The sequence below is a fragment of the Chaetodon trifascialis genome, chromosome 14 (assembly GCF_039877785.1).
Source record: "Chaetodon trifascialis isolate fChaTrf1 chromosome 14, fChaTrf1.hap1, whole genome shotgun sequence".
NCBI classification, from domain to species: domain Eukaryota; kingdom Metazoa; phylum Chordata; class Actinopteri; order Chaetodontiformes; family Chaetodontidae; genus Chaetodon; species Chaetodon trifascialis.
In genome coordinates this window covers 12,676,140-12,701,496 of record NC_092069.1, presented here as the reverse complement: position 1 = coordinate 12,701,496, position 25,357 = coordinate 12,676,140, and the positions used below count along the sequence as shown (strand labels likewise).

Here is a 25,357-nt window from a genome sequence, read left to right as displayed (position 1 = left end):
ACACACACAATTAATGTTCTCTCGAATTTCAAGTGTTGTTGCTTCCTGTCTTTGTACAGAATCCAAGATATTGGTGTGTTTGTTGATTTTCTACCACTGATAAGCAAAAGGTGAGTGGCTTGAATTTTGTAAAGGTCTGAGTCAACACTGCCTATGAGAAGAGTAAATGTTACTTTAAATTAATTTTCTCTGCAGCATTAATGAGGATTCCCCCAAAATCACCATCGGCTGTTGCGTTGACCTGTTTCCCTTAGTGAAGAAAGTCCTCAGCAATCCATATGAAGAGTGAGTATTCCAGCTGTAATGAGCTGCTTTGTTTTTGCAAAGAATGAAACCATGCACGGAGTGGAACAGACAATATGTGGCAGGATAATTACTGTACAGACCTGCAATCGACTGAAGGTTGTCTTTGCTTCTCACAGGTATCTTATTGTTGGTTTAACGTGGATAAATTCAGTTTTGAAAAACTGGTGTGAGGAGCTAAGAGCAAGTAGCTGTAGTGGATCAACTAAACCTCTGTCAGATAAGTAAGTGTCGCTGTGTTTTATGAGCTGTAAGACAAAGTTGTGTATATCCAAATAACAAAATAACATAATGCTAATTGCTATAATATGCATTATGTGTTCAGTCACTCAACCTTTAAAATAGATACACAATAGTAACTAAAGCACTTGTGCATCACCATTTAAAACTAGTGAGAATTTGTCACAATTTTCAGTATTTGGCACAATGTGTAAATCACGTATTTATTTAACTGTGTTACAGAAATTTCCAGGTCTTTAATCAGCAGTTGTTGGATTTCTGGCGTCAGGAACCTTTCATGAAATCTGTTCCAGGAACTGCTGGAGACATTGCAAAGGTCAGTGCTGCAAGTATGACTCAACCATCACCACCATCATTAATGGCTTTGAATTTTCTTACACACAAAAAAATATCCTTTTTCCCTTAGGTCATTGATTCCTTCCTGTCTCAACTCACTTGACGGCAATGATGAGCCAGATAACAAAACACTCTGCTGTTGTTTCCACACAGAAGTGCCTTTTAGCTTGTACTCTACCTGCCATCAGGTGGTGTTTGTAGAGCTTCATGTATTTATTGTAGAACAAGTTGAACAGACATACTGAGAATGTGCAATATAGATTTAATCATGGTTTTTTCATTGAGCAAGTAGGATGTTGTAATTATGATCAACAAGAAGATGTTATGTCACAGAAATTTGGAGGCTTTCATATGAAGTAATGTAAGAATTTCATTATGTTGTGTTTTCTCTTTAATTGCTCCATTGGTGATGAATAAAATGTATACTTTAAATTTCAAAGTTTGTGGTATTGAAATGAGCATTTGTTAAAACCAGATGTTGCAGTCTCCTTCCTCTCTGGGAGAAGACAGCACTGACATGTCTCAGTTTTGTTTGTGCAACGACAAAACACACTTCAGTTGACCTGTACCTGCTGTACCTAACCTCACGTTAAAGTACATTTAGGTGAAATAAGGGGTAGAAAAATAAGCTGCCAAATAACCAGCAACGTATTTAACTTGAAAAGTGTCATCTGGACTTCAGCCTCATTCAGTCTTGAAGAGATTTAAATAAGTCAGAGATTTGGGTTTACATAGCTCATATCTCTCATTTACATGTGGGTTTATCTCACTTGACAGAGATAAGTGGAGGGTTGGTGTCATTGTGTTGTGAACCCGAGGCTGAAGTCCAGCTGCGACTGGGCAGGAGACACAGAGGATTTCAGTGAACTCTCAATCTGAAATCGGCAGTGCTGCTGCTTTCCATTCAGTCCATGTAGACTAATACAGTAGGAGCCTGGGAAAAGATTTGGGTACAGAGAGCAGCATATTTCTGTCACCTCATGCATGTGGCTCTGAAGGTAAGACCATTGACTTTACATTTCAAGATATCTTTCGTTCCTTCATTCAAGTTCACTGAGTCGGATTATTAGCTTGCAGTACTGTATCACTAACTAAACACTGTTGGTCTGACAGCAGAGCAAAGTGAAGGACGATGTATTTGAGATGCTGGCTGCCAGCAGTGGCCCTGCTGCTGCACAGTGTGGCTGGACTTGACATGGAGCATCTCCAAGCTGAGAACCTGAATCTCATTCCTCCAGATGAGCATAAGTTTGTCCTGAACCGTGACATGAGAGGTATTTATACGTGTACATTTTCACTTTCAGCTTGGCTTTTCTTGTTGCTGTGTATTTCAAGTATGTACTTTGTGTGTAATTGAAGAATCTTCCAAACTCAGTCCTGTGATTGCTCTTAAATGCTGAATTACCTTTATCTCAGATTGTTCCATTCTCATGTCAGTGGGTCAAATTCCAGGCTGTACACCCAAATTGTTTAGTAACTCATTAATGATAAGTGTTAGGTCCTGTGAGGTGATTTGTACAGTATATTTTGATGACATAGTTTGCCAGACAAACAGTTGTGATAGATTGGCAGTTGATCAAGGTTTTAGCATGTTGACCTGACGTTGAGAAACAGTGCTTCAAAGTAAAGGCTGATTCCTGACTTTGCTGTTTCTTGCTGAAAGTTTCTTGCTAACCAATCAGTCAGATTAGGGTGGGTCATGACTTTGCCATCATGGAAAAAAAAAAATGTTGTTCAATAAAGCAATCAATGAAGCTCGCAGCCTACTAGCTTAGCTGAGGACAATGGCTGGAAACAGGGGAAAAACCTATCCTTGTTCTGTCCAAAGGTAACAAAGTCTGTATTCCGGCAACTCTAAAGCCTACAAATTAACATGCTATACAGTATTGTTTGTTTAATCAGTACAAATACCAAAGTGTTTTAATCATGATAATGGTCCAGGATTCCAGGAAGTTTCTGCACCCCAGCCAAGTCATAGAACAACACATAATCCCCCATAAAACCATTTACTGTAGTTTTCATGCTTTGGTTTTCACATGGATTGACAAACAATATACTATAACTTGTAATAATAATTTGTTGGATTTTGTTTTGGTCAGATTCACACTAGCTATTTTCCCGCTGTTCCCATCTTTGTGCTAAGCTAAGTTAAGTGTCTTCCGGGTGGGAGAGCAGCATCAGTCTTCTCTAACTCACAAAAGTGAATAAGCATAGTTCCCATAATGTCAAACTGTTCATTAAATAAGAAAAAGGTAGTTGTGATTAATTTGATATTATTGAATTTCAGTGTGCATATCTGAAAAGAAGTTTTAAATAAGTGCAATTATCCTTTACTAATTCACAGTAATGGCTGATATATTAATTTGATCAACAGTGCTGCCCAGAGACTGCCATGAAATGCTGATCGCCTCTTCAGGCCAGGCCAGAGACGGGGTGTATCTCATCCAACCAGGTGACTCCCCCATCGTGGCCTTCTGTGCCATGCAGGAGGGAGGCTGGACCGTGGTGCAGCATATCACCGTCAACAGCAGTGTGAATTTCGATCGTACCTGGGATGAATACAGGCTGGGCTTTGGGGATGTAACCGGTGATCACTGGCTCGGGAATGAATACCTTCATCAGCTCACTCAAGGCCCTGGGCGCTATACACTGGGAGTAAAATTAGTGGACCGAGATGCCATCACTAAAATGGGGGAGTATGATCCATTCCTGGTGGAGGATGAATCATCAGCATTCAGGCTGAGGCTGGGGTTGTTCCAAGGCACAGCTATGGACGCTCTGACCCTGGATACAGAGAACTACCTTCACGACAACCAGAGATTCACCACTAAAGACAGAGACAATGACAATTATTTCCAAAATTGTGCTAAACTGGAGTTTCAGGGGGTGCCAGGAGGAGGCTGGTGGTACGACGCCTGTGCTGGTGCCAACCTCAATCGCAGGAATGTCATCTACTGGCAAAAGGACTGCAATAAGGAGCGACTGTGCAAGTATGCATGGATGATGGTGAGACCTTCAGACACAGTTAAACTGATTCACAGTGGAGAATGCAAGAAGGATGAGCTATAAGGGCTCTTAGGATTTGTGAGACTGAATGACACGGGATTTGGCAGCTGTTTTGGGCGGGGGGGTTAGGTTTTCTTGCAATGAACACTACATTCAGTTCACCACATTTTATTCAGAAATGCATGGACATGATCACAAAATACTGAAAAGAACAACAACTGATTCACAAACTTGGAACACAGTATGAAAATGCATTACAGTTTTAGCTCTAGCTTTGTTTCCATCACACATTATTATCAATACATGGAGCAGAGAATCTCTTTCATTCCCCAAATTGCAAGTGCAGATTTCTGGTTTATCACAGTTACAAAAAGTGTTTCATGACATTGTAGCGTGACACATGTAAAATATCTTTTGCATGTCATCTCCAATCCACTGCTTACGGAACATTTCACAAACAACATTTTTTTTTATTTGCCACAGTACATTACAAGTTTGCCAGAAATACAATGAAGATATGATGACATATTAATTTAGCTACAGTAATCCAGAGAAAACAAATACTGTATAGCAATACTCAAGAAAAGAAAATATCCTGAGAATGAAGATTAATAAACAGATGATAATAAACAATGTGTGCTCTTAAATCCTCCACACTTTTCTGATTAAATGAAATGACTAGCGAGTCTTTCAAGTTTGTAGGGGTTGTAGTGTAGACCAGTAGGATTCAGTTTGGGGTTATTGGGGTTATTTTTTGTTATTTAATTTATGGAGTCATTACTCAGCAGAATGTGTAATGTGAAACAATGAAGCTGAATCTATATTCACTCACCTGACAAATGGCATTGGCACGTGTGAAGAGGCTTTGATCAGTATCAAGCTACAATCTTGACTGAGCAAGCAGATTCTGACATCAGGACAACGAATATTAGCCCTTTAAAATAAAGCAGTAATTCCAAAGTGTGCAACCTCAATACAAACACAATACTGACAGAATTAAACATACCTGCGTGTGTTACATTTTGGGTGGAAGAGCCTCAAGTTGAGGGAGGATACTGGCATTTTCTTTTTTTTATCATTAAACCAATATACAGTGTTAATTATGAGACTGAAACAATTTTGTCATGGTCTCCAGATACCAAATTGTACATCTTGAACATGAATACAGTACAACATGAAATAATCTGTGTTGATGGCATTTCCTCCACAAGAGGAAAATCAGAGGAAACTGGCGTTTTCATGCAGTATTTTGGAATCTATTTACACCCACTAATTTTATTTGATCAATATACTATATTACATATTGTCAATAATTATTTTGGGACATTGTTCTTCCATTTCCAAAGTTTGAGCACTAATTAACATACACTGTAGCAGACCTACTGATTAATGAGCACGAGAAATCGTACCAGCCCCTTGATATCCTATTTTTACTGTTGGTGTCACCTAATATGTAGAATTCAGATTGATAAAGCCAAGATTATCAATACAAATAATTTACAGCCATCATTATACACCATCTTTAAAAAAAATAAGTTCATGTGAGTTTGGAGCTGACCACAGGGTTTTGTCCATACCAGTATAGTTTCTCCTCAATCCTTTTCTTCTTCCACTGGCAAAGTAAGAGCATACGGAAGGTCTTTTGGAAAGTCTTGTTACAAAGGGCGTAGCACATGGGATTAACGGTGCTGTTGACATAGCACAGCCAGTAGCCCAAATGCCAGAGTGAGAGGGGAATGCAGTCTGAGCAGAAAGTGGAAATAAGCACCATGATGTTATAAGGCGTCCATGTTAGGATGAAGGCCAGTAAGATGGCGCTGAGTGTCTGAGCTGCCTTCCGCTCTTTGATCAGCACCATCCTCTTCCTCTTGGTGATCTGGCTCTTCAGTGTGGCATCTATGGGCTTAGACGTCGACGAGGTGGATGGAACGCTCATGGACTCGGCTGAGGAGAACGTTGACGACGTCATTTTGGTGTCCCCGTTTTTGCTGTGGTGCTCCACATGAGCATCTTTGACCACGGGCTTGAACTTGTAGGACACGCACTTGCTGCTCTTCTGAGAGTTGCTTTTGGGTGGTGTCTGGAAGAAGCTGTCCTCTTCGTAGCTGCTGAGTTGTTCACTCTCACTGCCCACTCCACTCTTGATGGTCTCGCAAGCTTGGTTCCTGAAGGAAGGCTGGAAGCCCCCTGGAGACACGGGCCTGTCCTCGTCCTCAGAGGAGGCATAACTGTTGAAGGTGGTCAGCTGACCAGCTTTGGACCACTCGTCATTGGTTGTGGCTGCTGATTTGGCAGCGTTGCTTCTGCTGGAGGAGGACCAAGAGGCTTGATTCCTGTCATGTGACACAGACCGTAATTTACAGCTAAAACAGGATCTGATAATAGTCTTCTGAGGCTGGGTGACCCCAGAGTCTGTGGGATAGTTAATCCCCTGCAGCTCCGCCAGATCCTTGGTCCTTTTCTCTGTCTCCTTGTAGATTCTACAGTAGAGGATTGTCATAACTGATACAGGGATATAAAAGGCAGCAATCGCTGTCCCAAAGGTAATCACAGGCTCAGAGAAAAACTGGATCTGGCATTGTCTCTCAGGGACAGTCCTTTTCCCTACAAAGTATTGCCAGCAGAGAATAGGTGGGGCCCATAGAATAAGTGACACCAGCCAGGCCAAACCTATCATGATCCCAGCTCGTTTGGGAGTCCGTTTGGCCCTGTAGGTCAGAGGTCTGGTGATGGAAAAATATCTGTCAAAACTGATCACCAACAGGTTCATGACTGAGGCATTACTAGCTACATAGTCCACTGCCAGCCACAGGTCACAGGCAAGGTTCCCTAAGGCCCAGTAGCCCATCAGTATATAAGAGGTATACAGGTTCATGGAGAAAACACCTATGATGAGGTCAGCAGCTGCCAGACTCAGCAGGTAGTAATTATTCACTGTCTTTAGCTGGCTGTTAACTTTAAAGGAGAGCATCACCAGGACATTCCCCACAATGGTGATGAGGCTGACAACAGCCGACACAGTGGCAATGGTGATCACCTCCCACAGACTGTGAGTGACCATGTGGAGATCCATTGTGCTGGTATTTACAGTGGAGTTCAGCATGATCTCTCCTTCCATGGTCTTCTCGTGTTTATTAACATCCAACCATGATTAGGGTGTTTGGATTGTCTTTTTCAGGATGATCTCCTGCAAAGAAAAGAAAGAAAATGTTAATCTTTATCCTAAAACGTTCCATATATAGCCACTAGATGGCATTAGTTCAGCATGTTATGCACCAAATGTTCACAGATGGCTTGATACCACAAAGGACAACATACAAGCTTAACGTTTGCTTCTTGAAACAAAATGTAAAATCAGATTTTGTGATAGCATTTACTTCAATTGCAAAGAAGTTGGTAGTTGGTGTTGATAGCATTGTTTTCCTTATTATTTGTTGTTGCATCCACTGAAAAAATGTTATTAAGCTATTGTCAAACAATTAGATAAAGCTCATATGAGTACACCCATATGGAGCGTTTTAGGCAATCTCTGCAAACATCTGTGGCACATTTAAAAAATTCAGGTCATTACATAATTTAATTCCTTGCTCTAAATCTGCGCAGTTGTATTAATAGTGCATAAATTCACCAACTCACTAGTTCACTAGGATGGGCACCTCTCTGTGATAATATGAAAAAATATGATAGATTATTCTGATTTGTGAAAAACCTAAAATCCTCCAACAAATTATATAATGGTGGTTATTTGGGGTAATTTGGTCTTAGTGCCTACCAGCTTTACACCTTTTGGGTTTTTTGTCAAGAAATTCAGTGTGTGCAAACTGTGACTGATGGTAAGACAGTGCCAATTTGTGATGTTCTTGAATAACATTTCTCCAGAATAAATGCATCCGATAGTAATAAATAAATAAGTCAATGCAAGTGTGTAAATGCAGCAGTATCTGCCTTAATTAATGAATCTGTTCAGACTAATTTTGAGGGTACATCTCCATTCATTCTCTATACAAACATTACACGCAGTCATTGGGAGCCTTACCCAGCATGCACTGGGCAAAAAACTGGAAATGCCATGAAAAAGCTGCCTGTCTTTAGCTGAGATAACATCATGTCAGAAAAGCACAGTCACATCTACAGCTAGAGGCAACTTGAATACGCTGTGGGAGGTAAAATGATTTGCCTGCAGGATGAGAGAGGTCATCATGGTCATCATATCATTCCAAACAGATGCACCCCACCAGAAACTGAAATACTACCTCCATTGCTAAGTACACGTCAACCTATGTGAACATTTGCATCTCCTGATCACAGAAATCCAATGTTGGAGCACACTAAGGGAGCCAGTACTGTACATTCAGGCATGAAATTTGGTGAAAGTGTAGAAAATGCTGGGTGCAGATTGTGCCAAACTTTAAGGCTGGTGAAACACATAAATGTGCCTACATTTCAATTTCACTGCCAGCTAATTTGTCAGCCATGCATCAAATCACCATTTCTGCAGTGCATCTTAACTTTTAAGAGTGGTTGCACTAAAACACTCAAACAAGTTAAGGTTTTCTGTGTGGGTATCCGCTGCAGTTCTCTAGCCCTGCAATGCATTTGCATCTCTGCAGCTCTATAGCATTGGGGCTCATTCATACTGTAGAAACTGAACCATTTTCAGTACATCAACAGCAGCAGCAGTACATCAAGTAATATTTTCCAGTCTTAGTTTGCCCAGAAGAGCTGAAAAACATCCTGTTTACAGGTCCCACACACCTTTTAAGCACTGTTGTTATGGTTGATTAAATCACATCCATGATCATTGCAACTCTCACACGTAACTACACACCATCCACCAGTAGAGGGCAGCAGCACATACCCTTCACACCCTCCTTCACACATGGTGCCTCCATTCTCAGGCTACAGCAGTTGTGTGTGTGCGCAGTTCATCCCTGTGTGTTGGACGCACCAATCGATAGTGGCTGAAGGGCTTACCCATGCCAGCCTGGATCTGTGTGTTTGAAGCTCGTGGGAAATTCCTATTTGCCTTTCATGACCTACAAATTCATGACAGTGCCATGTGGTCTTGCCTTGAAGGTTTTTATCAAATGTGTGGAAGAACGTTTTTATATGCAGATGGATGACTATACTCCGTGGGGAAAGCACAGATTTGTGCCCATTCAGACTGTACAGTATTCGAGTGTGAGGCTAGATTCTGTTGCACACGGTCAGTTGAGATAATCAGTTCTCACTCCCTCCTTCCAGCTTTCCATAGATGACGCTCCTCTCTCAGGACTCTCAGCATTAGTATTTTCAGCCATGCCGCTTGCTCTGCTTAAAATTAGGGAATTTCAGCACCTTGTTTCATCTTAGCATCTGGTGTATGACCTTCCAAGTTCTGAATGTTCACGTTCTCCAGAATCATGATTTACTATTGAAAATGACCCGTACAACTACAGTGGCTTAAATCCACCACCTGGGAGACACAGACTGTTTGAGGATTTCAGTGTGGAGCCACAGTGAACTCTGGGGCAGATCACCTCCGCAGAGAAAATACTCCATGTGGGTTGTTAGCAACTGGACCTTCAGACCTGCTGCCAGGGTGTGGGTGTAGATCTGCTGACATACATGTGGGCAGAGTAACAGCTTTACAATATCCCCCTCAGTCAATCTAATCCCATGCTCATAGAGAATCAGGGCAAGCAGTCAACACATTTATTAGCACTATGCTGGGGGATGCATGGAGCCTGATGTTCTGATGTGGGTTTAAAAGAACAAACAGAAAATGCTCTGTATCAACACCTCAATCAGAATTAACAGGTCAAAATTGACAATTGAAAATGTAATAAAATTGCAATTTGTTGAAATTGCAATCGGTTGCAGAATGTTAGTTCTAACCTTTTCATAAACTCGTCTAAAGAAAAACAGTTTATCCTGAGTGTTTTCTGGCTGCGTTCCTTTGACGCTTGCCCTCCATCTTGATGTAAATATGTTGGGATGTATGTTTTATCCACTTCCAAAAAATGGCGGCTTTCAAGTTGGACTGGACCTCTGCAGAGTTTGCTTTTCATATAAACAGTAAAATAGGACAGCATCCATCTTCGTGGAGCTGATCAAATGTGTGCTAAAGAGATATTGCTGCATGGGTAGGTGCTGAAAGGTAGCTGCTGAGGAAGCGGAATGCATGATGTATTCGTCATTTTCTGCACGTCTCACAGCTGTTCAGATTAAATGCATGTCAGCACCACATTGTATTAGATCACATCCCATGTAAACAGCTGACCCAAAATCTTCAATCCGAATGATTTCAGTCAGAATGAAAAACAGTGAACATGTAACCACAGCTTGTGATTCAGATCCTAGATGACTAATCCTGACCACTCCCATATACAGTACAGCATCTCTCATTTTCGGACTGCAAAGGGTGGTTTGTGGTTTGTATCAGGACAGCACAGTCTGTTTCAGTAAACTGAGTGTGAACACAGAAGGATGGATAAAACTTTGTGATTGTTAAGATAACAAACAGAACTTAAAGTTACTAAATGTAACTCTGGTGCTGTGATTGGGTGAGATGTGGTTCACCCTGCAGTTTCCTCATTGCATTGGACATGAAATAAAGTTGGCTGAAGATTAAGCTGGAATAACATTTTCACAGTTGCTTTGTTTCCTTCATGCTCAATCTGTTGGGTTTGTTTATACATGTTCATCCCAAACTGCCTGATCTGTCTTAACTACTCTCTACTGGAGAGGTCCTATCGCAATTTCTGACCACACTGCAATGCTTTGCACATAATCATTTCCCCGTATTTGAGAAATAAGTTCCTTACTCATTGGCATTCTTTTGACAGTGCCAGGTTAGCAGGAATGCCAGCGGCAGCCTGAGGCCCACACAAATAACATTCCAGTCACTGTGGGGGTCCTCCTGCTGGACTCGGATTGTCCCTCATCCTGTTATAGAATGGCATTTCATATCACATCACTCAAATCCCCACATCATTACACTGGAGGTGCCATGAGTTTGTCCACACTGTCTGCTTTTTCCTGGTGTGCACAAACCCAGCTATTCGTCATTTTGTTCTTGTTTACCTTGGCAGAAGTCCTCATAATGAGGTAAAAAGGCACATTGATTTCCAAAGATAACTTTTTCCTCCTTTTCCCACTCAGAGGGGGAGAATGTTCTTGCTAACTCAAAGTGTTTCCAATATTTTTAGCCAGCGATGGGACTCTAGGAATGGCAGTGTTGGTTGGTCGGAGGGTCCATCACAATTACTGAATAAATTGCCATGAAATTGGGAGCAGATCTTCATGTTGCCCTCAGAAACCTTTGATCCCCTGACATTTAGCACCATCATCATATCAAAGTTTTCACTTGTCCTATCCGTCAGTTTATGACCAAATACCTGCAAAACTAATGGCAATCCCATTTGTCTGAGCAATACATTAGTGCTAAATTTAGCAAATGTTAGCATACTAAGATCAAGAACAACCTCACAGAGATGCTAGCATAGCTGTAGACTCTCATTTTCAGTGTATTTTCAGTGTTATATTTTGTAGTGCTCTATGATCATTTTAAACTCTGCCGAGACTTTGAAGCCAGTGTGTTAGGAATTCAAACAAAATACACCAGCTGAAAAAGTCTTTGGAGTATTGCGTTGTTGTTGTTTTCTGAACAAAGTGGATGGACGGAACCATCATCGTCAAACGTTCACAAAAAGATTTAATTCATGATGACAGCTGCAGCTTTTGAGAAATGAGGATATTCCTGACTCACTGATGACATGTTGCCAAGCGTACGCACATGCACACACTCACACACACACACTCATACACACACACACACACACACACACACACACACACAAAGACTGGACTCATTTTACCTCTTGACCTCAACCAGTAGAACAAGTCAAGCCTGCTAATAGCTTCTAAATCGAAGCAGGAAGCATTTTTAATGGTACACTCAGAACTCAGAGTGTGGGGTAAACATGGATGCTGCATCGCTAAAAATAGTGAATATGGTCTGTTGTGGCCTGTTTTTGGACTTTTTATGGATGCAGTTTGTGTATCAAATTGTGACGCATAATGGGGAGAGCTTTGTGATGCTGTCTAGTCAGACTAAAGGTTTGAACAACAAAAATGCTTCAGAAGTTCTTGTAGCAAACTACACTGTATGTGTGACTTGTTCATACAGTGTATGAGAATAAGGATATTATATCCAGAAGTCATCCCTATGAATCTGTGCCAAGTACTCTTGCCAAGAAAGCTGAAAACTTCCTCATTACATATACATCCAAAGAGTATCCGACTGCCTTCTTAAATATCCGGCTCAGCTCAGTATGCATAAGTAATGGTCATTGATCCAGTGATTAACAGTGCCCAGTCTGTGAGAAGAGACTAGGTAGCACAAATCTGTCCTGAGCCTCCATACTGAGTGCAGAGGTGGATATGCTGAAGGATGGCTTCCTGCAGGTTGTCTGGCAGCTGGCCATCAGTGCTCCTGTGCAGTGGCTCCGTACACTGGCCCCCACCAGGCCTCCCAGACATACATAACCTTTTTCTACACTCTCTTTGGTTGAAGCTCAGTTGTTCTGTACAGCAGAAATGTAAAAAGCAAATAGCGTGTGTGTGTGTGTGTGTGTGTGTGTGTGTGTGTGTGTGTGTGTGTGTGTGTGTGTGTGTGTGTGTGTGTGTGTGTGTATGTGGCATTTGTGAAAGAAAGGGAAAGAAGATGAGAGAGTCCAAAAGAAGAAGAAGGCAAAAGAGATCCAAGTCAAAGTGAAGGAGGCAAAGGACACCATGTGTGTCTGCGTGGTGAGTATGTATGATGTGCAAATCAGCCCAGAGCTTTTTGGCACAATGGTTCGTGCATCCTGTAGTGAGCCCGGTGACCCATGATTAAGATTCCTGCATATGTGAGAACCTAATAAATGCTTGAATCACTGTGTATCAGGCATTGGAGGAGGAAGAAAGAGGATTATAATTGTTCACATGTAAGATCTGACTTGAACATGAAATGTGAAAGGTTTATTAGTGTGTCAGTGTTGGAATGCAGCCCTATTCATCACAGAGGCATATGTTAGGATGGATAATGTCCACTGCACAGAATATACTTTCCTGCTTTTTGTTTATTCAATAAATGTTTTCTCCCATGCGATTTTAAAACAAGTACAAACTTGAATTACATCTCTTCTCAAATGTGAAATGATAACTGTGATCATTACATTTATATTATGATCTACTTATGGACACCCCAGTGGTTTTGGCAGCTGCTGAAGGGAATATAACAATAACGCTTAATGCCTCTCGTCACTCTTTTTTCTGAGAGACAACATTTCATTAATGCCCCATCATTTGGATAATGATGTGGCTATAAACTCATTTGTGTTCTTTTGTGAAGAGTTTTCTAAATACGGCTCTGTTGTGTAATGTTTGTTCCCAACTCATAGCATAGCTTTCCATTTCATTACTTTTAATTCATGTAATAAATACACAAATGTCATTCAGATGGCTATGTGCATGCGAAATAAAGAAAAAGACAACAATCTGGTTATTATAATCATCCTCTTACAGTGATCAATTTGACCTGGATAGATGTGACATTAGCTACAAGCAGTTTTCACTGTGTGAATAACCTCTGTGCTGTTTCAAATGTCAATTTTCAGTTAAAGCTGCAGAAGGCAAAGCCTATGCAAACCAAGCAAAGCCCTCCACCTCTCTCTCTGCAGCCTTGTATCACTCTGCTAAGCCCCTCCCACCGAACCCACAGATTCAAACAGCAGCAGAAAGTCTCACTGCAAAACCTCATGCCATGTAGTACCCGCTCTCCACAGCGTGAGCCTCACCAAGTGCACCACACACACACCACTGCCCCCCCTCAAAAGTTATTCCCCACCGTTTGTCATCATACATCTTTGCAACCCATCGACCAACTTCCATTTTAGGCAAAGGAGGTATTGGAAATGTATGACAAGTTGCAGGATTTTTCGCCATTGAATCCATCTGAATGGACGTGCGTGCGTCTGCAGAACAACCAATAGGAACGTCTCTCTCCAGAATGACCACCTGCCACCTCAGCTTGTTAATATGCTTACAAATTTAGCTCCCTGGCATGCTGTAGGTAAAATTAGAGTCAAATGGGAGTAGGTCTCATGCTGTATTAAAAGTATGTCCCTGCTGGACAACCCCCCAAACCACCATTTACAATTACAAAGAATGTTACCTGAAGTAAAAAAAAAAAAGCTGCACAAAAACAGTCAAGTCTGGACTCCAATCAGGTCACGATTTTTCCAAATGCAACAAACCATTGCTGTTTCATGGCAGCTGCTTCCAGAGGCACCAGCACCTTTCTACAATTGCAGAAACACCTCACAAGATCTGTGGGGGCTGGATGGACTCGTTAAAATCACGCTTCACTGCTTAATCCTTTCTTGTTTTGTCATTTTCACGAAATCAAAGAGAGGAGGGGAAAGGAGGTGAGAGACATGCGATTCAGGTGTTGGAGAAAAATATTGATTGTTCTTTGGGGTAAGGAATAAAAAGACATTTTAAAACACACGCAGTTGACATAAGGATACCGCTTTGGACAAGTCTAAAAGGAGATAGAAGGAGGGGAGACAGGGTGTGGAGGGTATGATGGTGTACTACTGACAGGCTACGACTGTTTATAGAAATATGTGGAAGATGGATGAAGCAGATCAAAGCAGACTTGAATGTGAGATAAAGACTCACCATAGACAAAGAATAGAGTGTTTAAAATAGATGTGCCACTATGTGAAGAGGTGAGGTATTTATTGACTTACAGCGCATGGAAACACACATCTCTTCAAGTCATTCAGCAATAACTATTAGGCTTTAAAATGTACCTGACAATGTGACCAAATGCATATTCAGTTTAATATGTTGGACTTTTCTATACACTAAGTGAAGACCAGATGCACACACATCTTTCCGGCTGCACATCCTCTGCTGCTTTCATTAAGGTAAAAGGCTACATTAAAAATACATGCTGAGACCTCTCAGACATGCACTTGTGCACACATGATGCTATTTCCCCTTAAATCCAGGTCACGCCTTTGTGCATTCATCAAAAAGTGCATATTCAATCACTCATGATTCTCTAGAGACTGTGAAACAAGTCACTGATGTAGAGGAGAAAAAAAACAGATGAACATACTCACAGTTGACTTTCATCAGATCTCAGTCTTCTCTGTAAGGGCACACTGTGTCTCCCGGTGAGAGCAAAGTTCATAGTTAATCCCTTTGTTTTGCCTGGGAAGCCTTCAGGTCAAGTGCTGCACTGAGGAATAGGATCACACAGTTGGAGGAGGATAGAGGTGGATGAGAAATCCTACTGACTTGACCCTTGGATGCCAGAGGGGAGCACAGAGGAGAAAGAGGACAAAGTGTAGGAGGAGACGTGGACACCAGAAGGCTTCGGTCATCCCTGCTCAAGAGGCACAGAGTACAGCATCACGTTCTCCATCAGCCATCCAACACAGCCACTGAGTGCCCAGAGGAGAAAAGTATCCTCAAGTTGCAGCGCATCCTTCCTCAGTCATTCATAAATAAAAAGAATCTGCTACGGAGATAAAGAAAGAGGACGAGGGAGAACTTTTCCTCCCAGTGTGATCTGAGCTGGATGAAGTGTGCCGCCTCTCAGCCAAGTTGAGGCAGAATGTCACTGAGAGCCTGCCTGACACCTCAGCCAAGTCACTGCTGCTGCCACACTGCTGCTGCCGCCGCTGCTACAGCTGCCGCTGCATCCACTGTGGCTGACAGACACAGATGTAGCTGACGCTAGCTTGCTGGGAGGAGAATATTCCCATAGGGCTGAATGGTTCATCATGTTTCGGGACAGTGAGCATGCAGCTCAGACCACAGAGTGTGAGAGGGAGGAAGGAGAGGCTTGTGGGGGGGCTAGTCCGGAGGGGGGGGGGGTGCCCGGGTGGTTTCAAGGGGCTCATTCTGGAAGGTGTGGGGGCGTTATGGTGTGTGTGTGTGTGTGTGTGTGTGTGTGGTGGCTGTGGTGTTTTGTGAGACCAGGCTAGCCAAATCCTGTTTTTGTGTGGCTGTATGTGTTTGTCACATAAACCATTAATTACCTCCAATGGCATGTCTTTTGTCTGTGTTTCACAGAAAAGCCAGAGACCACTCCCAGCTGTCTCAGGGTTTGAACTGCACTGAGGCTTAAGCAGTGTGGCTATCAGCAAACTCATCTGCAGAGCATAAAACACCACTGCTGCCTTTGTGACCACACGGGAGAGCACTGACATGGCTTGGCCAGATAAGCAGACTACTGAAGTGACAGATGTTTTTCACTGGGACCTTTGAGTGTGCGTTTGTGTGTGTGTGCGTGCATGTGTGTATGCAACATGCATGTCATTGTGCTGATTGGGGAATTATTTGCAGGGCATTAGGCGACCTGCCCTGGATGGGTGTAAAGTCCTTATATGTTTTAATCTGGATGATGGGAGCTGATCTGTCCCATGAGCTCCCATCAAATCACCACAAAGATACACTAATGAATCCAGTTGCTGCCAATATATTACTTTGAACCGTGCAGCATACTGTAGGTATTTCCCCTCATTTAATCACTGGCTCATACTCACAAGGTCACAGGACAATATTAGCTGTTGATCCGGTATTTCTTTCATTGCAGACAATTATTAAATTACCCTCAATTTCTAAGCTTTGGATATACAGTATGGCTGATATATTATATGGTCTATTGAACTGGTTCTCAACCTGAGGGAAGATAATGGAAGATAATTTGAGCGGCCCTGAGATGATTAGCATGAAACATTGTTTTGTCTCTAATCTCTCAAACGTTCTGGTATTTTTTTGTGAAATTTTGTGAAATATTGGATAGTATTTACATTTTCAGACCCCTAAAAACTGAGGCAATTTGAGAAGGTTGAATTACCTGCATCTCATATACTAGTACTCAAGCTGTGCCAGTGGATTGTATGTAAACATTGCTTCACTTTGAGGGGGTCACAAGCCTTTCTAGAGCAGATATCACAAAATGCCTCACAATAAAAGGCAAATTTAAAGATATAAGATAAAGGAAAAAACACAGAGGTGATAAATGAAATAAAAAAAGATAATAAAAAGCTGGAGTTGCAGTGATAATAAGGTAGCCTAGTGTGCTGACACTCAGAAAAAAGAGCTGCACTTTGCCCTGTGGAGCAGAGGAGGCTGGTTAGTGCACAATATATAGACGACGCGCCCTCCCATACTTCAAATTGACATTTGTCATAATGCAGCTCTCACGCTGAAATGATTGTGCGACTAGGTCAGTGCTATATGCCAATGACATGATTGATGCATTTCATGAAAATCTCACCTCATCTGTTCCAAAGAGCACCATATATCCCCGCCCCTCCACCTTCACCCTGGCAGCCTAATCTAATGTCATTTCCAGGCAGCTGGCCAAAGGACAGACACCTGGCTCATCATTACCATTGAACTGCTGACCAACACAAAGTTTAGAGCGCAGTCACACTTTTTTATGTGATACATTCACACATTAGCCTAACGCAAAAGCCCAGGTGTACACAGAACAATGTGTTACTGCCTTACAGGCTTTTTCATATTGATTATATATTGCAGGATATGCGTTATTGATTAAATTGAAAAAAAAAAAAGGCTTTTAGACATAATGTCAAGCTTATGCATGACTAACTTTTTAATTAAATGTGCATTTAAAAATAGATAATGGATCATTAACAGAAATGAAAGATGTGACCTTTAACACTAAAGCAGAGAAATATGGTTTTCCAATGATGTGATCCTAGAAGCGCCTTTTTTTCCCAAATATATTTTAGATTTGATCATTCCTGCCTCTTCCTCTCCATGAAAACAAAATCCACAAGGCTTCCAATGATAGCAAATGATGGCAGATGTCATGGAAGCAATGAAGCCCGCCATCATTCATGCATCTTCCTTTCTGCTCATCTGCATCCTCAAGGCATAGCAGTTTTTTTTCACTGGTCACTGTCTGATCACCGCATGCCTGTGAGAGAGACAGGATGGGGCAGGACATCAACACAGTCAGAGATGGATTACATCTGTCCGCAGTCCACAGGGGCTTGCTTGTCTCCTGACCCAATTGTGCACCCATATGCTGGCAAAAAACGATCATCCTCTACATGGTGCAATTCAACTGTCTTTCTTTCCTCTCTCCATCCGTGCTCAAGCTGAGAGTGTTTGTGCTCGAAGTTATGGTATGTTCCTGGTGAATGAGCTTCATCCAGATGACTTCTGTTCTAACACTTTGTTAATTTGTTATTGACCAAATTTGAGCCCTAGTCACTATAAATATCCAGCAGAATAACCTGACTGACATGATCACTGGCTCACTTTGCAGCCCCCTTTAATCTGGTTGATCCATGGCATACAAGTCTGTCCACGCTGGCTGAAAGAAGCCACTTTTCTGATGTCCTTTTCTCTTCAAGGCTTTGATGTGCCACAAATGTTTATCTGCAGACGTGCCTGCCTAATCTTTTTTTTGTGTGTGTGTCTCCCTCCGGCCCCGAGCTACAACTCCTGTTTGACATAATGATTTGCCAATACCTTGTACTGTTTCAGTGGATTTACAAGTCCCCCCACTGTGGAGCTCACTTTTATCCCTGTGTAAAAAAGACTGCTTTGTTTTGAGCCTTTAGATAATAAGATATGCAGGGTTTTCCTGTTTCAAGCACTTTTCTACACATCTACCTCGTTAAAAAACATTTTGATGATTTGTGATTTTTAAGACAGTTATCCAGTATTTGATCAAAGCTACTGAATGAAAGCTATGTTTAGGCTCATGATAAGTGCTTAGCAGAATTAGAATGCAGAAGTAGCATCCATGCCACTAACGAACAGCAAATGAGTGAACCGCCAGCTTTGTGCACCTACTCTCTGTACCAATCAGCCGCATGGGGCTGCGTGGCACATGAGCTCTCCCTCTCTACAATGCAACTTTAATGTTGCCTTGACACAGGAGATTAGGTGGAAGGCAGCTCCGACTGAGCTGTTATTGTGGGCCCATGGTTTGCACTCCTTTGAGGACATCCAACACCGACACTCCTGCGTCAACAATGACCTTGTCTGAACAAGACCTGGGCTAACCTGTGCACGTGTGACACAGACGTACCTGTGTGACTGTGTGTTGGGAATAAGGAGCCCTGCAAGTGAAGCTTTAGATCACAGCCTGTGACAATGAAATTACTCAGTACATAATACATGTCCTGTCATATCATCAGATCATCACCACTGGAGCCAAATACACTTAGAAAAGGTTTATGGAACAGCCTGCATTATATATAACAATGTAATGAATTATTCATCATGCGTGAATGACATGTCCATTTTAAAGTGATGGTTTTAGTCAATTTTGCTGTTGTTGTTTTTCTTTGTTAATTTTCAGTATTTAATTTTAGAAAATCTTGTATGCCAGCTTAGATAATGGCTGTTTTCTTTTTTGTGGTAGTGCACTACCATCAGGATAAAGCATTGCACATGTGGGTGGAAGTTTAGCTTTAAAGTAACCTGGCTCAAAGTGGTGACAGAATTTTCCTAACAGCACTCCGAAACCTCAAGAATTCACACGGGATGTTGTTGACGTTTGTTTTAATCCGTATAAAATCTGAAGTGTAAAAAGGGCAGTTTGTGGTTTTCCAGCAGGGCTGTGTGTGGAGGCTATTTCTTGATCTGGCGCAGTGATTTCCTCGAGTCTTGTTGTCTCTGCGTTCTGTACTGAGCTTCAGAGGTGTTGGTTGACATCTGGAGGAGGTAGCCATGAAATTAAGGTTCACATCTGGGGTGAATTATGGGTTGTGTTATGGGCTAATTCCTGCATACACACAACACATCACTTGAAATTAGCCCAAGCTCACTGGTATTGTACTCATTAGTAGCAACATAGCTAGCCCCCTCATACCAAGAATGCAATACAGGCCATGAAAGCTCTCTGTGACTACTGATCTGTATATCAGGTAACATTATTTTGAGTGGTATTGTTACTACTGATAGGTGCCCATTTCATTGGTATGTACAAGATAATCAGGCTGTAACTGTTACCACCATGCTTATCTACATTGGAAGAATTTAATTAAAGATCACATAAAAGAAAAAAGAAGGAATAAATGAGATGCAGCATAGGTGAACACACACCCTCACAATAATACATCTGCAAAACGTAAATAACAAGCTCAGCTGGGTTTTTCTCTCATTTCCCATTAATGACGTCCTTGAGTCGCCATTGTCCTTGTTTATGCAGGTGTGTGATGCGTGAATGCGCTCATGTGCATGCTGACGCAGACCCTGTTGTGGACACTGTGTACAAAACGTCCAGACTCCCTCCCTATCAGGTCGTCCAGTCGCCATCCGTCTGGATTATTGGTCGACTAAAAAGGGTGTCAAGGCTTCAAATGAGCTCGGCCAATGCCGCGGAGAATCTTATCAGCAGCAGCCAAATTTCAACCGTGTGAAGAGAGAAAAAAATTAAACACCTTTTCAACAAAGCTTGCCCCAGCCTGACCCCAGAGAGAAGAAGATGGGAGAGAAAAGAGACTGAGAATAATTGATAAAGGGTGTTCAGTATCTGATCTCTCACTCCCTCCCTCTGACACTGCTCGTCTATCTGGGTACTACCCTGCTCTCATGTTGGGCCGGCTTTGCAGGGCTGTCCGTGTCTTTTTAATTACTGTAATTCAGGACCGCCCGCTGATTGCCTCCATCTGCCTCTCTCTGAGGTGAGAGATAGAAAAAACCTCAAAGAGACAAGGACCAACCTTGTCCAACCTTCCAAACAGCAGTGAAATAGATCCATCATGTTAGTAATCATCTTCTGCAGACAAGGAGAAGTCCAGCACTATTAAATCTTCTTCATTTTCATGCTGATACTCAAAAACATGAGTCTGTTTAGAGACAGCTCATCCCAGTAACTCAAAGAGGGCAAAGCTTGTCTCTTTCACCCCTGATGAGATGAACTCTTGCGTCCATCCCCAGGACATTGTTCTAATCTGCTTTATTCACATGCTATGTTAACCCTGGGCTGATTCCTCATGCAATATCCTGAGGTGTAGTATGTTTCAGTGAAACATGCCATGGTGGATGTATCCACTGTTTCTCAGTGTGGAAAGTCTATAAGCCACCAGCCACAGTTTCTGCTAATGCTGCTGATGAGAGACGACAGTTTTTTGCCAGGAGGGGAAGTTTTGCGATCGTGTCCTCTGCTTGACTAAAAAGATGTATCGTTTACACCATTTAGAGGTACAGAATGTAGATAATTATGACAATTTTGTGCAAATAGATTGATCCATGTCTGTATCTATTGATTCCTTAATATTTACTTTCAAAGTCACAACTGTGAATTTATGTTTATTGACAGAATAATCATATTTATAATATCTTTGTCAGGATTTTATTTTTTTTTTCATACATTTATCTACAATTTTGGATGTGCCCATATTAATAATGTACACTATCTACCCATCTCGATATCAGTAGTTCGATATTTTGGTCAATCTGCTTATTCTTTCTTTATTTACTGATTTTATGGGAGTGAGATAAGATGACTGATTCCACCCTCAATTTGCTCTATTTGATATAAAGCTGCAGTGCATCCAGCAGCCAGTTGGCTTAGTATAAAGACGGGAAGCAGGAGACAACAGCAAGCCTGTCTCCCTCCAAACCAACCTATATAGGAGTGGTATAAATCTTCTTACATCCTCAGAATGAAAGCGATTATGATAAGGTAGAAGATGAGGTGTGGTCTGAAATGCACTGTTATCTCAGTTTGGTTTCTACACCTTGTTTCTACACCTTTGACAGAAGTCACACAGAAAAAACACCTACCACTGGTGAGAAAAACACTCACTATGGGTGTTTTTGCTATGTGACCTGTTAGGCCCTTATTTTTTACCCACATGTATTGATCATAATTCAACACCATCTCTGCCCACAGTTGCTTCCACACCTTCCAACCCAGACACAAACACAACTTTTTACTCCTGACATTTTATTCTACTTCAAAAAGGAAGATACAGTAAAAACAGACACAAATGGTTCACCAATGTTTTTGGTTAAATTATATAAATTATTGCTTCAAAGACAGAACACATTCTAGCTCTGAAGCAAGAGGACACGCGTCACATCAAAGCGCTCCTGCATTTGCAACTTGTTTCTAAATCAAAGACTTCTCTTCAACTGATGTGCAACACAGAGAGGTTCTCACACAACAGTCTCTTGTTTCTCATAGATAAAACGTTTTAATTTGAACATTCACTCACAAAAATTGTGTACAGGGCCCAGAAGACACTGTTAGATCCTGTTACCAAACACAGCCTGACCCAGTTTAAGAGTGTGGGTTTGAACTGCTGTTTTGTGCTACTGTCAGTGACAGTGCCTGCTGACCCATAGGCCTAGTTTAGCATGAAGCAACTTAAAATCGCTCTGATGCGTCTGCACAGTCATTCACGAGAAAAATCTGCTTATATAACTCACTGGTACATGAGGTGCGTTATAGACCTGTGATAGTACTGTGTCACCCAGTCTTATGTTTGTGAAACAGAGGAAAGGAGATAATTTGGCTTCATCACATCACAGATGATTGGTGTTGCTCCATTAACCTTTAATTATTTTTGTTTCGACTCTGCAGCTCTAACATAAAAGATGCTCAGAGGGCCGTCTGCTGTTCACCAGCACTGACGGACGGCAACACACCTGAATTCGCACAATGAGTCACATGAAGGGCAGACAGGAAGTGCATGACAAACAGATCCTTCACTGACAGCTTCACAGAAAAATGACTTAAGAGTCAGAAATGTTTGTACTTCACATTGAACTATGAAATACAACAACCAGGGGTGCACTGGAGGCTGGTCGCATGTCTCTGCTGTCCACAAACATTTGGATTTTTTAGCAGCTTTATCCGAGAAACCCACATTGCTAAGATTTTTTTAAACACCTCACACAGCTCTTTAATTTGAATGAGGGTTTATGTGTTCGGCTTTCAAGAATCCTAACACATCATCGCTGTTGTCCCCCTCATTTGAATCCACCCACCGCCTACTGGCTTTTGCATTGGGACTGTCTTCTTTCCAAAAACAAACTGTCACTGACACAGTGCTGCACACCATTCACTGTCACACACACAGACTAGAAACAATGAACACCAGAGTCCAACAAGTGAGCAGTCGTTAGTTCACTAAGATAATGCAATAACACTGATTTTAAGCAATTATTTTTGAGCTGTGTGGTTGAAGCTCACCTCTTACCTTTACTGTGTTTTCAAATCTTTCTCTCACTTTCTACCAAGAGTTAGATGAAAAGATCAATACCACCTTTGTGTGTTAAATACAAAGCTACTGTCAGCAGCCTGTTAGCTTAGCTTAGCATACAGACAGAAAAAAGGGAAAATAGCTAACCTTGCTCTGTAAAATGCTAGCATTATTTGCCTGCCAATGTCTCAAAATTTCACCAATTAACAATTCTTATCTTGGTTGTTTAATCTGCACATATTAAGTGTAAGTGTGGCTAGCTGTTTGCCCATGCTTCCTCATGCTAAGCTAAGCTAACAAGCTGCTTGTGGTAGCTTCTTAGCATACAGGTGAGAGACTAGCATCAGCTTTTTCATCTAATCTCAATCAGAAAGCAAATTAATTAAACACATGTCTAATTACATCTAAGGTTGCCAGTTACAATATATCACTTTAAAACCTAACACACTGATAAAGAAGACATTAAAATAAACTGATTCAAAACAGTTATCTTGAATCTTATCAGATGTCTTGCAGTTGAGATAGAGTACAGTTGTACACTTGAAAACATTAGAATAAAGACCAAAAATATTCAAGATAAAATCCATGTGGTGAAAGTGAGTAGTGTATAAAAGATTTACTACAACAAATGGTCAGAAACATTTATTTCTTTTCTCTTAATCACTGTGATCATATAATATGCTGAGATGTCAACTCCCAAAAGGGCTTTAAAAAACACAACCCAAAAGACACATATAATTGAACTGAAGTATACACGCCACACATAAAATGAGAAATGCCCACACCAGGTATGGTGACATGATGGAGGTTTGGGTGGTGGAGGGAGTAATAAATGGCATAGCCATTAACAGTAGAGAGCAGCGGGTGAAGCAACAAGCTGCACAGGTATAATGAGCAGAGTGGCAGGCAGATTGCAAAGACCCATCTCATTATCTTGATTTAATGTGATTGGGAATTGTTTAAATGTGATTGGTAATCAAAGAGTCAGCTGAGATTGAACTGCACTGTTCGAGATAATGTCATCCTTCATTCATCATTTGTCGTTTGTAATCAATAACAATGAATAGTGTGAGAGACAAAGTAATCTTCCTTTATCACATGCCATAATCTGCATAGATGTTTTTTTTGTTGTTGTTGTTTTGTTTTTTAGAGTTCTTCAAAGCTTCAGAGTTTGTTCTGGCATATTTCTATCCCATCCATTAGTGTTATACAGCAAACTTCCCACAACAACAAGAATGCAGGACAGCAGCCAAGTGCATCAGATGTTTGAAGTCATTTAGAATGAAATACCTTTCTGAGGAAATGCGTCTTTGAAGACTCCTTTGATAACACTGCAGTGGATTTGAGCCAGGGTTGCTTTTGCAGAGAGTGTAGCATTCAGAAAGTTCTAATAGTTTCATATGGAACTTTGGAAGAGGCTGTTTCACAGTAAAAAAATTTCACTCTAGACAAACGCATCCATATCGATCATTGGAGAAGAACGTCACTTTCTGTTGTCTTGTTGCCATACATCGTGCACTGACTCTGAACATTGATTAAATTGTTATTTTGTGCTGGATAAAAAGATTTACTTTTCAGAAAAACCTTGCTGGCTCTTACTGGCTCAAATTCTTCTTGTTTTTCATCAGTATGTAATTCTTCTTTTATTCTTCTTTTTTATTATATTTTTCATCTGTCAAGATATTTTTCTAATTCAATTCCAGCCTCTGATTCTTGTCTTGCAACCACATGAACTCTTGCTTTCCCCTTAATTTTCTCTGTCTGTCTCTTTAAAAGTAATCTTGAATTCAGCTCGTTTAAACACATCGAGAATTTGTGATGTTGAAACGCAAGACACCATGTGTTTTTATGACTATACTAAGTGGAACTTTGTAGATATGTGTCGCAACATTTTACGTACATTTTGCTGAAATTCAACATGGTTTGGCCTAACAAGAGGCTTAACTTGGCACACCTGGTTTGCAGACACATGCCAGGTTTTGTTGAATATTTCATTAAAATCCAGACTTAGCTAACAGTCTTTATGATGGAATTGGAAAATTACAGAAAATGCAAACACAGTATTTTGGCCGGTAAGTTACAATGATACTAAAACCAGAGAGCAGAAATGTAGAGTAACACCCAGCAGCACCCTGTGAGACTGGTGTGTTTTTTGTGTTTGCTAGCTTACACATAATGGACTATAAAAAAAAGGCAATCTTCTCTATTTAAGACAAGGTTCTTTG

General features: G+C 41.3%; 3 protein-coding genes across 5 annotated transcripts in view; 2 read left to right on the top strand and 1 right to left on the bottom strand.

The window, feature by feature from the left end:
• Positions 1-1,315, top strand: part of LOC139342505 (KATNB1-like protein 1) — a 34,970-nt gene extending 33,655 nt beyond the window's left edge. For all 3 annotated transcript variants that reach the window (XM_070979637.1, XM_070979638.1, XM_070979639.1), the window contains exons 6-10: positions 60-110; positions 196-285; positions 423-527; positions 766-859; positions 950-1,315. In XM_070979637.1, the coding sequence (XP_070835738.1) occupies positions 60-110; positions 196-285; positions 423-527; positions 766-859; positions 950-982 (373 nt within the window). In that variant the 3' untranslated portion in view covers positions 983-1,315. The remainder of the gene's footprint in view (positions 1-59; positions 111-195; positions 286-422; positions 528-765; positions 860-949) is intronic.
• A 503-nt stretch (positions 1,316-1,818) lies between these two features.
• On the top strand, positions 1,819-4,104 carry LOC139342722 (fibrinogen-like protein 1-like protein). Its single transcript, XM_070979964.1, has 3 exons — positions 1,819-1,877; positions 1,993-2,153; positions 3,254-4,104. Exons 2-3 carry the CDS (start codon positions 2,012-2,014, stop codon positions 3,946-3,948), a joined length of 837 nt encoding a protein of 278 aa, XP_070836065.1. The 5' UTR covers positions 1,819-1,877; positions 1,993-2,011; the 3' UTR covers positions 3,949-4,104.
• Positions 4,040-15,680, bottom strand: chrm5a (cholinergic receptor, muscarinic 5a). The gene is made up of 2 exons (XM_070979963.1): positions 15,042-15,680; positions 4,040-7,072 (listed from the first exon to the last, which is right to left on the bottom strand). The coding sequence occupies exon 2, from the start codon at positions 7,001-7,003 to the stop codon at positions 5,423-5,425; it is 1,581 nt and encodes a 526-aa protein (XP_070836064.1). The 5' UTR covers positions 7,004-7,072; positions 15,042-15,680; the 3' UTR covers positions 4,040-5,422.
• Positions 15,681-25,357: the final 9,677 nt, after the last annotated feature.